We start from the raw sequence: 14,720 nt of genomic DNA, 5'->3' as shown, positions 1-14,720 counted from the left end.
CCTGAGCCTACACAAGCTCAGTCACCTACTCACCAGTCTCTTACGCCTGTAAAGCAGACCTCTGAACAGAACTCACGACCCATCAGTCCTGTTTTTGAGGAAGTTATAGGCAGCGTGTCTCAACCAGCTCGCACCACGCAACTTGCTACCCTTTCGGACCGTTTCTCCATTGCGACCGATTTGTCAAGTCAAGTATCTATTGTATCTCATACAATCTCGCCCCCAGCCAGAGAACCAGTTCAATCATCCAAAATGATGTCTCCAAGATTATCGTCACCTAATGGTTTTGGTGGATTTCATGGTGTGCTCAGTCCTCCTATGTCACCTATGTCACCTATGTCACCCAAAGGAGCTCTTCGCTCTCAGGGCCGTCTCAATTCTTTCACTTCCTCGCGCGCGACAAGCGGTAATTATGGAATGAAGTCACCCAGCAAGCGTAGCGCTACAGGGGGAGGATACAAGATAGGGTTCGTTCAAGAATCAGCAATCGCTCTTAGGAAAAGGAGTATGGCCGAGCTTGGCGCTGCTGTAAGCACCTCTGGAGTGTCTTACGTGAACTTCTTGGAGTGGATCAGAGCTGAACGTCTTACCACTCTTCCTCATAAGGGTAGTCGGTGGGACAAAGTGCTTATCCGAGCCCTCTACTTCGCCGAGCAACTGCATAACTTCGACCGGGCCATTCAAGGCTTTGCTCTTGATAGCCAGGCTGCGGCTGCAGTAGGCTACGGTCACGCCCGTCTTCTGCTTGAGGTATGTTAAACATCGCTGTCTGTCTCATTCGCATGCTGACCTCAACAAGTTGGGCCACGAGAACTCTGCAGCTTTGGACAAGGCATTCTCTGTTCTCTACAAATTCTCTCTATCTTTCTCATCGGTTCTCCGTCGTTCAGAGCTCCTCGCTGCTACGGCTGAAATTCGTGAGCAACTTTGCTTCCTCTACACCGATCTCATCTCGTTAGTAGTTGATGTTTCTATTCGGTTCTACAAGACCGCCAATGGTATGTGCACTTTAATCTTCGCAAACGCTTCTAACAAACAACACAGGTATGACATCGGGTTCAGCAAGCCTTGATATCTTCGAGCTCTTTGGTGAGACCATCGAAGGTTTCCGCTCGCGCCAAGATTCCGTAGTCGAGCTCATTTGGGACTCTCAGATTGACAGGGATGACTACGAGGACGGCGAAGCTTTGGACGTAAAAGTCCTAAGCCGTTGGTTGTCTCCACAAGATCGAGTGTTGGCGACCTTGAACCGCGACCACTCCTTCTTCGTCGATCAGCAAGCCGAGATGACATGTATCTGGTTCCAAAAGTATCTTACTCGTTTCCTACAGAGTAACAAGAGCTTTTTGTTGGTGACTGGTCAGCCTGGCGCCGGTAAAACCACCCTCGCTGGCTCCATCGTCGAACGCCTGCAGCGACCTGTCAATCGTAAGCAGTCAGACACACTGTTCTGTTCTTTGTCTCCAGATGTCCCTACGTCTGCCACCTCCCTTGCTGTCGTCAAGTCGTTGCTTTCGCAGCTACTTAACCAGCGAGTGGGTGAGATGCCAATGTATGATGCTTTGTTCCGCGCATATCATCACTGCAGAACCTCAGGCGACCTGAAAACATACGAGGAACACCTGTGGCAAGCACTTGGCGAAGTCCTCAAGAATCCTCATGAGGGTGGTAACGATCTGGTCATGGTTGTCGATGGCCTTGATGAGATTGAATCATCTCAATCCGCCTCAATTCAAGCAGCTGGAGGTATCAGTTCCGCTGCATTGTTGGAGAAGCTCGTCAACGTAACCAACCAGGGTCAAAGGGTACGCCTGATTACCCTGTCCTCTTCAGCCAAGATGCCGGCTCACGCCAATGGCATGCTGCATGAAGTTACCCGTGAGGACATTCGGGATGATCTTCATGCTGTTGCCCTCCGGGCACTTGTTCACAACCGCAACTTCCACAGCAAGCCAGGCAACGAGCAGGAGGCTATGCTCGATCGCATCATCCAGGCTGCCAATGGATCGTTCCTGTGGACCATCCTCGCCTGCGAGCTTTTGAATGCCCAAAAGTCGGCAGATGGTGTCACGTCAACCCTTCGGGATCTGGAGTCGAGCAAGCCAACCGTTCAGAATCTCGTACACAAGTTGTTTACCTCGTTTGAGACTTCCAGTAATGCAAAGACCCTGTTGTCTTGGCTCCTGGCTGCCGAACGGCCTCTGACTACTGAGGAGATCCACACACTCTTCACTGTAGATGTCAAGAGTGGCACTCTTAGCGACAAGGGTATCAACGTCCACGAAGTACTGCAAACTTTGCGACCATTCTTGTCAATGAGTGAGCATATTGTGCGGTTCAGACATCCCATCGTGCACTCAGCGCTCCATGAGCTAGCATTCAAGAATCAGATATCGATTCCTCTCAAGGACAGCGAGACAGACCTGTTGCTACGCGTGCTTGCGTATGCCAAATATACTCTCCGTGACAAGGGGGAGCCCATGATTGAGAACGACGATCCCACTATCGCTGATCGTCTTTTCCGTCAACACCGCTTTCTCGAGTATACTGTCAGGTATTGGATTTTGCATCTCCAGCAATCTCCACTCATGCCCAAGAACACAGCAGAGTTCAAGCCTACTGCAGAACTGCAAAAGGTGATGCCAGACACGACCACTTTGTCGGTTCTGGAACAGCTCGTTTGGGGCACACAACTCCCGCTTCCGGAAGCCATTGATCTGCATATTCTTGCAGGTAATGTGCGTCGCTCTATCTACACCGACAACCATCCTACTGTCCTACAGACCTATCTGGCGATTGCTACATCCTACCTACTTCTGTCGGACACCACAAATGCTTCTTCGTACTTCTTCCGATGTACCAAGATCTGCCGCTCTGTGCTGAGTGACATCCATCCTTTGACGTTGGAATGCGCAAATTACTTTTTGAAGGTCTCGGAGTCTATGGTCACGACTTCGCGCACGGAGATCATGACCCACCGCGAGGAGATCTTGATCGTGCTCATTACTGCCTACGAGCGCCAGTATGGTAGCACCTCGGAGCTCGTCATTCAGACTCGTAAGCTCCTTGTAGAGTTGTACGCTTCGCTCAAGGAAGAAGAGAAGGCACTCGAGGTCTTCCGCCTGATTCAAGAGGCAACTATTCAGCACTACGGACGCAACAGCCATCAGGCGCAAGACATTGAGGGTCACCTCAATGTCGTCCTCGGCAAAGGTCGAGGTGAGCGCCGTATCGACCACTACAAAGAGTCATTCTTTGATGAGCATGATGATGAGAACGAGGTCGAGAAATTCGACTTTGGTTCAATCGCAGCCTACCTTCGTAGAGCTGAATCATATACGTCTAGCAAGGAGATCGCAGTTGCAGAAAGGACCTACGTGGAGCTATGGCAACAGATCTCCTCCAAATGCCGTTCGACTCAATCAATTGAGTGGCACGAGAAGAACATCGAGGTCGCAACCACATACTCGAGGTTTTTGAAGACCCAGAAACGCACAGCTGAGTCTTCGGCTGTGCTTACTGTCGTATGGGAGCAATATCAGCACCATCAGCTGTCGTACTCCGAGAGGATCGTGTCTCGCCTCACCAGTGTCGCGAAGGAGATGAGGTCGATGGGTTCCTACACCATGGCTTTGTCGATCTTCAAGCACGCTAGCTCGTTCTACAAGAGCGTTCGCCAAGAGGAATCAAGCGCTTCACGCGAAATCAGCAACGAAGTGTCCGAAACATCCACAGAGCTTGTTCGACAGAGCTTGGAAGCCTCAAGCTCGTCCAGTGAGACTACGACTACCGTCTCTGAGTCTGTGTACAAAGATGTCTTCTTCTCTATAATTCAGACTTCGAAGACGATCGATGCCAGCACCATTGCCTTGGCAAAGAAGCTGTCTGCCAAGTACATGGAAGAACGAGAATTCTCACAGGCCATCAGTGTCATTCAGGCTACCCTGCAGCGCACATGGTCGTCATTCCTCGCTAGCTCAATCCACAATGTGACACTCACGTCTACCTTCACGCAGGAGTCAATTCAGCTTGTGGAGCGTCTTGCGGAGTGCTACCTGCAGCTCAAACAGATGGAGAGAGTCGAGGATACGTACAGTCGCTTCTTCCGAGCCGCGCTGGTAACCAAAGAAGTCGACAAGGCCATCTTTGAGAAGGCTCGAACACTTCTCATCAGCTTCTACGACAAGCATGGCTACCAGGACAATGCTATCAGTGTCTACCAAGATATCCTCGTGGCTTATCGCTCAAGGTTTGGTCTCACACATGAGCTCACCATCCAAACGCTCTACACCCTCGCTCGCCGATGCCAGCAACACCCAAGGAACCATCCATACTGGATTGAGTACTACCTCCAGATCATCACGAGTCTCAACAAAGACTCGGATGTCTGTCACAAGGATGCCCTGGATGCCATAATTGTGGTTTCTACTACATATTGGCAGGATCGTCGTTATGCTGAAGCTGTTACAATCTACCGCACTCTGTGGAACACTTTCGTGCGTCAGACAAAACAGCACAAGATCTTCAGCGAAGAGAAGTTTGTACAGACTCTCTACGAGCGCTACTATCAGTGCCTCGAAGAGACCAAGGCTAGCTTTGAGTCGTTGTATCAAGCCACCAAGGAATACCGCGAGACAGCTATCGCCACTTTTGGTGCTCAGTCTTCAATTGCAGTTGAGTCAACTTTGGCGCTCGCTCAGGTATCTCAACGTAGCGAGGAACATATTTCCCAGGCAATCTCTCTCTACGAGGAAGCTTCCAAGTCAACCAAAACCACCATGACCACCACCAGGTCGAGTGAACTCAAGCAAGCTCTGTCGTCCCTTTACGTTCGCCAGATGAAGTCTCAATCTTCTTCCAACTACAAGGCCGAACACGTTGAGCGCGCTCTGAGTATGACGCAGGAGCAGCTTACTGAGTCTGCAACTAAGTATGGTTACTCCCACGAATCGTCTCTCACACACGTTAGGGAGCTAGCGAGTCTATACCAGCGTCAACAGAAGACCGATCTTGCTGTTAAGACTTTGACCAATGCTGTTTCCCAGATTGTATCCAAAGAGACCTCATCTCAGAAGCAGATCGAGTCCGCGGCTTCAATTGCAGCAAGCTTCCACGCTTGCCAGCAGACCGCTGTTGCACACAGCATGGTCCAAGAGCTGCATCGTCAGATCTGCGCGAAGGATGCACGCCACGTTTCCAAGTGGTCTTTCGACTTGACGAAGACCAACCGTACCTCATTGGCGTTCCTCGCTTCCCTTCAATACAATCTCCGCAAGGACCTCAACGTAACCTTTGCCGAGATCATGGCCAGCCTCACAATGGAGTACCTTTACTTCGAGCAATTCAGGCTCACCCTGCAAAACAACGAGTCGTTGACAAACATCTTGCTTACGGCTGCTCCACTTCGCTTCTTCTTGCGCCAGAATGGTCAGGATGAGATGATCACTGTGGTTGAGGATCAGGCTGTCGGTCTCTTCGAGAAACGAGACGCTCCAGACCTACACACTCTCAGCAAGGAAACGCCTCGACACTTTATTGTTGGCATCCTCGATCAACTGGGTTCTGGCAGAAACAAGGATTTCAACCGCTCTGTCATCCTGGCTAGTAACGACAACGTCTCGAAGCTGACCAAGCAGAAGAAGTTCCCGGAAGCATACGACATCGCCAACCTTGGGTTCCTTTATGCCAGCAAGCATGATGGTTACAATGGACCCAGGTCTATTGGCATGGGCTTCAAGCTTGCGTCGTTGCTTGTTGGACGAGCGAGTGAGAAGGCTACGGACGCTGCTTTGCGCAAGAAGATGCTCGATCTGTCAAACAAGATTGTCAGGAAGATACTTGACATTTGCAAGAACCTCAAGATCAACTTCGCCCAGATTCAGCTTTTCGAGCTCAGTCACCTGTCTGTGCTCTTGGGCGAACAGCATGACTACGAGACCTTGGAGGTAAGTTTACTCATGAATAGCTTATCAACTATTGTACTGACGCTCGAAATAGTGGTTACTCACCACTTTGTGGAACACCAGAGATGCTCAACGCTCGTGGCCCCCGGAGGTTCTTCTCAACCTCGGCCGCCGCCTCATCTGCGCTCGCTACCTTGCCGGATCGCCCGTCAAGGCCATCCGCCTCGCCGAAGACATCGCATACAACATGCGTCGCGCACACGGTCCTCGGGCCCCTGTCACGATCGAGACATATGAGCTTCTCGCACAACTGTACACAAGCATGGGACAAACATACCAGTCGAGGGCGTCTTCTGAGAAGACAGGTTCGTTGGCACAGGAGTACTTCAAGAAGGCTCTCGGTGTACACGAGGACATTCTTCGCCTGATGGTACACGATCACGGTTCTGGTGATGACTCAGACGATGAGCTCGATACCACAGCCTACCTCCTCGCCAAAGAAGGCATCAACGTCAAGGATCAGGAGGGTCAGCCTACTTCTGCGCTCGACTCCGAGAACGTTGACAAGTCGGCTATTGCCCTTCGTCATTTGCACCTCCTGAAGCTCGCTTACCAGCGTCTCGGTGGCTGGCCCAAGTCTTTCGAGGAGTACGAGCGCCTGAATGCTCAGGTGTTCCGTACCTTCGGCTCTGACCCGAAGTGGAAGGGTGTACAGGGCACAGAGCAGTGGAGTGTCAAGGAGTTCGGCAACGGGAAGGCTGAATCTCAGGAAGGTGGCTTCTATGGCATCGAGGACTGGGCTCTTGGTACTGACAAGATGATTCTGCAGGCGCAGAACACTCCTCAGCACACAGTATCTAACGGAGGTCTGCAGGTCTCGAAGATGCGCACCGAGACTACACAGGCCGTGGCGTATGCTTGAACAGGTTCACACGTGGACTTTAATTTGGTCTGATTACAGTGTACAGCGACTGTTTTAATAATTGTTTGATTTATTAGCGGCTCTATAATTAATACATCTTCCATGTTTCATACAGATGCATTGCCTCCTAAATGATCAAGGGACCTGCTAACAGGCATGCTCCCGTACACAATTTCAACTTCGATGTCAGATTTCTCCTCGTCTCCACATGAAACACATATCCTTCGTGTAAACAACATTCCATCCGTATCACTATATACCTTGATGGACTATTCGGCACACCATAGAAGGGTACTATCTGCTTTTGAGACTCGGTCAAGGGGAGCATCAAACTGTCCTTCAACAAGCGCATTGCAAGGCGTGAGTATCGAAGGAGAACAGACATTCGGAATGATCAATAAGAATAGAATTTGTTATGCGGTAGGTTACAAAATCTGTGTTTTACTGCAAGTTACAACTCAGACGAAAATCCTCTTCACACCAGTCTTCACACACGTCGGATTCTCCGGCTTCTCGTTCCCGAAACCCCAAGCTAGGGTGCGGTAGCTGTAGCCCCCAAAGTACGTCTGACAAGCATACCACCTGTAGTACGCCACAGTCGTTCCAGTTGAGTTCGGTGGATTTGCTGTCCAATCAATGTATCCTTGCACATTCAGTCTGTCCTGGTCGTCGAACGCTAACAGCTGGGGATTCTCCTGCCCAGGAGTGAGAATTGGAATGGCCGAGTCAGTGGTAGGATCGTTGTTGAAGTAGACACTTGAAGGAACATCAAGACTGGTGGTTTTCAGAGTCCATGTCAAGATGCCGGGTGTGCCGAGTGTGGCATTGGGAGTGAAAGGATCGGTTGAGGTGTTGAAGTTGAATGTGGCCGCTGCAATGGGAGTGGGATTTGAAACGCCGCCTCCCGAGGAGAGGCATAGCGACTCTATTGCTGCCCCGGTGTGACATGCTGAGAGTGTAGACCCATTGATGGTGGAATTTTCGGATGTCAAAACGAGGTTGAAGGGGGCAGAAGTTTCGTTATAAAATAACTGTGCACGTGCTGAGGTTGCAAGAAGTACTGCAAGTGTAGAAGTCGTGGTCTTCATGTTGACAAACGTAATGGCACTGTGATTGCAAGTCGGTCTGATGGGATTGATACTCTCCTGCTCCCGTTCGAAGGCTACCTTTGTAGTTATTACTTTCGGTACTCCGCATTTCAGATCTACCTCTCGTATGATGCAGTCCTGCAGATGATCAGGTGTACACAGTGTCGATCGTAGAACTATGACGTTGAGTTAGCCTAAAGTTCCCCAAAATCTGACAGCACCCCGTATTCGTCCTACTGTTTTCTCTCGCGGATTACTTGAACCAGACAGGCGACATTCGAAATCGCCTAAAAGAGAAGATGATAACTTAGCCGCATGTGGCACCAACGGCACCAGTGGTGGCAAACGGTAAGATGACGCGACACAACCGAATAAGCTTCCTCAAGCATCGCAAGCATGGGTTACACATCACGCCTTCCACTTGGTCACGTTGTAAATACTTGGGTCGAATACGAGCCAGAGGTAACTTCTTTTGCATACGAGAGTTTTAGAAGGAGTAAGACATCCGTTATCACTGCTTCGTAAGTTTGTCAACGCGAACTCTGATGCGACTAAGCCCACTGCGCAAGCAATGCAACGTACGACGATTTTTTGGGCTATTTAAATGTTAGAGTGCAAACATTGCTTGGGTTCCTGTCCAACGAACCCTTGCAGTGTGTACAATGCTTCCCGTATTCCGCGTTTCTCCGAGGTTGCATCTCTCTGACATTCCACACTGCAAGTACGACAGGTCAAAAAGGAAAGGTCTCATGTGACCTTCATTGTCTAGTATGGCCTAAAGTAGCAATTTTACACTGAACAAAGAGGCTCCTCCACAAAGAGGCCCCAATGCTTAACAAGGATGTCGAGATCATACTATGATTGGAACTCAAGCGAATTGCCGGAAGGCTGCTGGAAGTACTGGGACACGAAGGTCGCTATCATTATCTCGTTCGTGGTAGTCACGATGGGCGAGAGACGCGCGAACAGCTTGTTGGGGATGGAAAACGCGGCTGCCAGACAGGTGAACAGATAAGGAGAATACTACTTGGCCAATCATTGCTGTTATCGCAGTTGAGCCAAGCAGCTTTCCCTATATATATCTGGACGTGTATTGACTACTCTCACTTTGTAGAGATGCAACAGATGCCTTCTCATGATCGTTTTTCTGCGCGTCTTGTTGCACTGCGCGTGCGGGCCCCGCCCATAGCAGTGACTAGTCGAGACCAGTCGCTCCTTGAACCTAACGTACAGTACTGACATGCTCTGTCAAGGCGCGTAGCGGGCATAACTGAAGGCGGTCCGACGCCTTCCGGGATGTGTCGGTTGAGGCTCTGTTGTTGTATCGCGAATCCGGGCACAACGGCGGCTCTTCCCCACAAACGCCAAGGATCGTGAGAATCAACAACATCATGTTGTGTCCCGAGCACCACACGTTGCAATTGTATCCAAACCTGCTTAGAGTAGCGCATCTTCGTGTGTGCCATTTCGCCTCTAACTGCTGGATCAAGGCCTAGACTGTGCCCTTTTCCGTGGTGAAACAAACAGCGATGATGTCAGGGGTCCGTGTGCGCTTGTTGGCGCACCTGAACTTTTCACTCGCCTCTGTTATTGGCCCGTCGTTCAACATCTCACCGCTCCGCCTGAACGTGGTTCTTGCTCCTGCGAAGACTCTGAATCATCTTTACTTTTGCACAGATCCTGCATACACGTGCAGTATCTTGCAGCAATGACCGACACGCCGCAGACGACTGCAGGTGAGGATCCCAAAGGTGCCAAGGTCCTCCAGCAGCACTTGGATCCCGGGTACGAATTTGCCTTTGATGCCGCAAATCTCGGGGCAGACGGCGCAAACAATGTCTCCGGTTCTGTTCGGGATGGGCCGGAGTCATCATTGAGATTGCAAGGCGGCGACGTCCATCGTGATCTTTACAAGATCGCTGCCAAAAGCAAGCGTCAGAAGCTGCACAAGCGAGCAGCAACATTCTCCAATACGCATGATTATGCACCATCGATCATATCAGACATTGAGCATGACGAGCTGCCCATCCAGGAGCAGATGGCCCCAGGAGGACTGAGACGCCAGTTCCTCCAAAAGCAGGCCAGGAGTGTTAGCTACATTGCGGAGCCTGTTACCCGGAATTTCATCTCGTTTCTGGAGCTTTATGGAAACTTCGCCGGTGAAGACCTTGAAGAGTCGGATGATGAGACTGCTATCGATGATGGGGAAGAGGATGAAGAAGAGCAGGGCGAACGTCGACCGCTACTTGGGAGGAGACAGAGCTCCAGAAGGCTCAGGCAGCAAGGTGATGCTTCTAACATGACCTCCTTCTTCACTCTGCTGAAGGCTTTCGTTGGTACTGGTATCATGTTCTTACCGAAGGCGTTCAAGAACGGCGGCATGCTGTTCTCTGCCATTACTTTGGTCGTTGTGTCGATTGTCACAATGATCTGTTTTGAGCTGCTCCTCGCCTGCAGGAAGCAGTACGGTGGAGGTGGTTACGGAGATCTGGGTCAGCTGATTGTTGGAAAGAGGCTTCGTCAGCTTATTCTCATCTCGATCACACTCTCACAATTCGGCTTCGTATGCGCTGGTCTCATCTTCACCGCAGAGAATCTTGCCTCCTTCTTCGATGCGGTCACACCAAACTCTGCACCGCTTGGTACAAATGCCCTCATTGGCATTCAGCTTGTGCTCCTCATTCCTCTATCCTTCATCCGCAACATCTCAAAATTGGGTCCTGCTGCTTTGCTTGCGGACGTCTTCATCCTTATCGGTCTGACCTACATTTACTGGTACGATATTTCCTGGATCAGCAAGATGGGTGGTTTCCACCCCAGCGTCGAACTATTCAATCCCCGCGATTGGACTATGACCATTGGATCAGCTATCTTCACCTTTGAGGGTATCGGCCTGATCCTTCCGATCCAGTCGAGCATGAAACACCCCGAAAATTTCAGCAAGCTGCTGTTGATTGTTATGAGTATCATCACAGTCATCTTCACGTCCGTTGGTGTTCTCTGCTATGGCACTTTCGGAGAGGATGTGTCTGTCGAAGTCATCACCAACTTCCCACAGTCCAGCAAGCTCGTCAACGCTGTGCAGTTCCTGTATGCTATGGCTGTCTTGGTGGGCACACCAGTACAGCTCTTCCCTGCTATGCGTACTATTGAGCTCAAGCTATTTGGTCGCGCCTCTGGCAAGAAGGACAGCCTCACCAAGTGGAAGAAGAACGCTTTCAGGACTGTACTTGTCATATTCGCTGGAGTTGTTGCGGCTCTTGGAGCTAGCGACCTCGACAAATTCGTCGCTCTCATCGGCAGCTTTGCATGCGTGCCGCTGGTATATATCTATCCTGCGTACTTGCACTACAAGGGTGTCGCTGAGCGTCCGTGGGCCAAATTGGGCGATATCACCATGATGCTTGTTGGTCTTGTCGCTATGATATACACCACTAGCATCACCATCGCTAGATGGGCAGAGACTTAATTGTCTTGTTGCGTTCATGGATCTAACTTTGAGGAACGAATTGGTTGTGGGCATTGTAAAGTACTGGAGGAGTGTGCTATTGCTTCAAGGCCCTTTTGGGTAGCATATGTGGAAACGAAATTTTGCTTGATAGTTTGTTGTTACACGTATTGTATATATGTCAAGGCTGTGGTCAGTCCGTACCAAAAGTATAGGAAATCATCTCTTCAATTGGACAGTAAGTCTATACTGCTATGCGGCACAATCATGGTGCAGTGCAAGGTGATAGTTTACTCTCGTTCTTATTTTCGGGATATTTTGTGATCTGAGCAGAGCTTTCTGAAAGAGTCTAGACCAACAGCAAGGCCATTGTCCCCCCGCATTTGCATGGTAACACCGCCTCATGATCGAAGCCTGCCCACCTCCCCTCATACTCGGAAGAGCGAACCACTAAGCCGGTTTGAAGTACTCTTCATCGTATATTCAGTCATAGAGGCCAGCATAGGCAACGATCTAATGATGTCCAGGATCCTGGGAGGTACTGACGTGTTTTACCATAGTGCCGTAGTTATCAAATGTTATACCAGCCACAGAGCAATACACACGGATGAATTCGCAGAACCATTAGCACATATGTCCTTGGAAACATGTGGGTTTGTAGCCCTAAGCGCTCTTGCACTACTGGAAGGCCAGGGAAGTTATTGTCTCATCACTGTCCAAGTTTTGAATGCATGTGAGTTTCCACAACACTAGCGTTGACATTCGTGGCAAGTGTTGTAGAACCATAAGGGTCAGGTGCAGTGAGACGAGAGCTATGCAAATCACAATTGTGCACCGTTGAACTCGAGTGTCTGGTCGGGTAACATTGCCCCGGCTCGGTGTGGTCCAGCCCGAAGTAAGGACGACGAGTGGGACACTTAAGAAGACACTACAGGGACCCTTGTGGAGCTGTTTGAATCACTCGACCCTGGACAGGGGTTGCTCTGGAGGCCTGTCTGCCATCCACGCACATGGGTACAGACTCGGAGTCTCGGACCAAGTCAGTTAGATGCGCGTGCACGACAGAAGCATGCTAGTCAGTGCGAAGCAAGATCGAAGCGGTCCCTGCATTAACGCGGAGTGGCGCTGTCGATCCGGGGGCGTCGTCTAGCGTGGGGTGATCCGGAAGAAGGATATTGTTTGTTGACATGACGTCGGTCACGAACAGAGATAAGTTGTGTATATTTCATCGATTAACGCTTGCTAAGTTGACATGCTCACTTCAAAGACCATACTCCGTTCTCCTCGATAATCTCGATGGGTCGGTTCTCGTCCAGCGATCTCCTCCCCGCCTCGAGGATGGCAGTTGTGGCTATGGTGTTCTTCAGTGTAGGAAGCGGGCGCGCATCGAGCTGATCGAGTGTGACCTTGCCATCGTTGAGCAGATTGACGGCGTCGATGAACTTCTCGAAAGAGATGTATCCGTAGCCGATCTGGCCTGCGAAGTTGCCCTCCTCGTCAGGAGCGTACTTCATGTAGAAGCTGAAGCAAGTTAGCTCATGGTAGCAGATAGTTATAGAATACACGTACGGGTTGTACCAAAGCAGACCAGTCTCGTCATCAGTGACGTCGTATCCGCGCTTGGCCTGGTTGACACGGATTTCTCCAGATGAAGACATGTAGTGGAAGTACTGGTTGGAATGGACACCAGCCTTCTGTGGTGCTGCCCAACCAGCTGTGTATACTCCCGTTGCGCGCTTGCTAGGGTCGTCCTTCTTCACCCAGTCGGTGAGAAGGGTAATTGTGTCTTCGGTGGCAGGATCGCAACCGAGAGTTGTCGCAATTCCCTTCGCCGCGCTTCCCATAACACGAACAGGCTTGTAGTCAGGTACCATCGACTCGTTGATATCGATATGGTGGGAATTGAGGTAGTAGGAGATATCGCTGTCCACACCAGCCCAGGCCTTGAAGGTCTCAAGCTGGCTCTTCGGCTGGCTCATGTAAGAGTAAAAGTAATTGAAGTCACCAAGCTTCTGGGCCCTGAATCGTGCATCGGCGTAGGCAGGGTCATAACGCTTGTGGTGCTCGATGTAAACAAAGACGTTGTTCTCCTTGGCTTTCTTGAGAAGCTCTTGGTGGTGCTCGAGCAGCTTGACTGCTGGCTTTGTGATCAGGACGTGGATACCACGCTCAATGGCGTACAGAGCGATCGGGTAATGTGTCGTGTCTGGGGTGAAAATGGTAACTTTGTCTGCTTAGTAGTGACCTTACAGAAATCCGCACATATTCAACTTACTGGCACTGCCCTTAGGGAGAGCGTCAATTGCTGTCTTGTATGCATCGGGGTCTGTCTTTCCTTCTTTGGGGAATTCGTCAAAAGAAACATCGAGACCATTGTACGCCTCTGAGATGTTCTTTTGGAGGTGCTCGCCTATCACGTGTCATTAGTCCAGCTCCATTGCGATTTCCGAGTTTCGACTTACGGATGGCAGGGAATTTGCCGCCAGAAACACCGACCATGGACAGGTCACCGACCTTACCACGTCGTCGGAGATCAAAGAGGGTCAGTCCTACAACACCAACTTTTTTGTCCGACTTCGAAGCCCCGCCGCCAACAAATCCAGTTGTGTACTCTCCAGTACCAACCTATTCGATTGTCAGCACTCGAATTCTGCTCATTTGCTATCATTGGAAGACAGTAGGTTGGAAGGTCCAGGAATGAGCATTCTAGAATTGCCAACATCAAGCTTGCCGCTCTCAGACGTCGTGAAAGGTCATATGCTAGCTGTTACGCCAGTGAGGGGTAACGTACCATCAGAACCGCTGGAGGAGCCATATTGCTGATGCTTTGTGATGTTCTTCAAGTAAAATGTGATCAATTGAATCTCTCTTCAGCTTCACGCAGAGGTCTGAGAGAGGAGAATGTGAGATGGGTTGGGTTTCTGGGGAGAGCTCTTAGGCAATGCATCACAACGCGTCGGCTTCGTCGGCGTTTGAACGGAATAATTTTGCCATCTCTTAGCACGACGCAGTGCATGGAGGGGCACGAGGGGACATTAGACGGCTGACAGACGCGCACCATTTTGCCGTTTCCCGCGGCCGGCATGACGTTTGACTGGACCATGGTGTGGTAGCGGGGCGCGCATAGTCAATGATGTCGAATCCTGAGAGCTTGCCGAAGCGGGAAAAGCTAGCATCTTGGTCTCCCACGCGTCAAACCATGTTGACGGTGCGTCGGATTTCCTGCGAACATGCTGTTGTGACACGCGGAAGTTGACTTGTTCATGTTGTTGTTAAAATGACGCCGATGCTCTTCCCCAGGCCAAGAGAATTGAAAGCACGCGCATGATGCACCCCACGCGAGCAGCTTCGCTGCAATT

General features: G+C 50.5%; 4 protein-coding genes across 4 annotated transcripts; 2 read left to right on the top strand and 2 right to left on the bottom strand.

The window, feature by feature from the left end:
* Window positions 1–507: 507 nt before the first annotated feature.
* C7974DRAFT_412571 (uncharacterized protein) lies at window positions 508–6,825 on the top strand (the record flags this gene model as incomplete). Its single annotated transcript, XM_046143660.1, has 4 exons — window positions 508–750; window positions 800–998; window positions 1,045–5,945; window positions 5,998–6,825. 4 exons carry the CDS (start codon window positions 508–510, stop codon window positions 6,823–6,825), a joined length of 6,171 nt encoding a protein of 2,056 aa, XP_045998356.1.
* Window positions 6,826–7,210: 385 nt separating this feature from the next.
* Window positions 7,211–8,075, bottom strand: C7974DRAFT_393058 (uncharacterized protein). The gene has a single exon (XM_046141743.1). It carries the CDS (start codon window positions 7,911–7,913, stop codon window positions 7,284–7,286), a length of 630 nt encoding a protein of 209 aa, XP_045998355.1. The 5' UTR covers window positions 7,914–8,075; the 3' UTR covers window positions 7,211–7,283.
* Window positions 8,076–9,621: 1,546 nt separating this feature from the next.
* Window positions 9,622–11,382, top strand: C7974DRAFT_310033 (amino acid transporter; the record flags this gene model as incomplete). Its single annotated transcript, XM_046138250.1, has 1 exon — window positions 9,622–11,382. One exon carries the CDS (start codon window positions 9,622–9,624, stop codon window positions 11,380–11,382), a length of 1,761 nt encoding a protein of 586 aa, XP_045998354.1.
* A 1,149-nt stretch (window positions 11,383–12,531) lies between these two features.
* Window positions 12,532–14,640, bottom strand: C7974DRAFT_334787 (D-galacturonic acid reductase-like protein). The gene is made up of 5 exons (XM_046139166.1): window positions 14,153–14,640; window positions 13,824–13,986; window positions 13,637–13,771; window positions 12,931–13,585; window positions 12,532–12,882 (listed from the first exon to the last, which is right to left on the bottom strand). The coding sequence occupies exons 1-5, from the start codon at window positions 14,174–14,176 to the stop codon at window positions 12,618–12,620; spliced, it is 1,242 nt and encodes a 413-aa protein (XP_045998353.1). The 5' UTR covers window positions 14,177–14,640; the 3' UTR covers window positions 12,532–12,617.
* Window positions 14,641–14,720: the final 80 nt, after the last annotated feature.

This window comes from Boeremia exigua (genome assembly GCF_020726555.1).
Source record: "Boeremia exigua strain MPI-SDFR-AT-0100 chromosome Unknown C7974scaffold_5, whole genome shotgun sequence".
Classification (NCBI taxonomy): domain Eukaryota; kingdom Fungi; phylum Ascomycota; class Dothideomycetes; order Pleosporales; family Didymellaceae; genus Boeremia; species Boeremia exigua.
This window is presented reverse-complemented; position numbering and strand designations above follow the sequence as displayed.

What these genes read in the sequence shown, in the direction of transcription:
- C7974DRAFT_393058 (XM_046141743.1), bottom strand. Translation starts at nt 7,913, where the DNA reads ATGAAGACCACGACTTCTACACTTGCAGTACTTCTTGCAACCTCAGCA.
- C7974DRAFT_334787 (XM_046139166.1), bottom strand. Translation starts at nt 14,176, where the DNA reads ATGGCTCCTCCAGCGGTTCTGATG. An exon ending in CGGCAAATTCCCTGCCATCC is followed by an intron (nt 13,772 to 13,823) that starts GTAAGTCGAAAC and finishes GACACGTGATAG; the next exon opens with GCGAGCACCTCCAAAAGAAC. An exon ending in GGTCTGCTTTGGTACAACCC is followed by an intron (nt 12,883 to 12,930) that starts GTACGTGTATTC and finishes AACTTGCTTCAG; the next exon opens with CTTCTACATGAAGTACGCTC.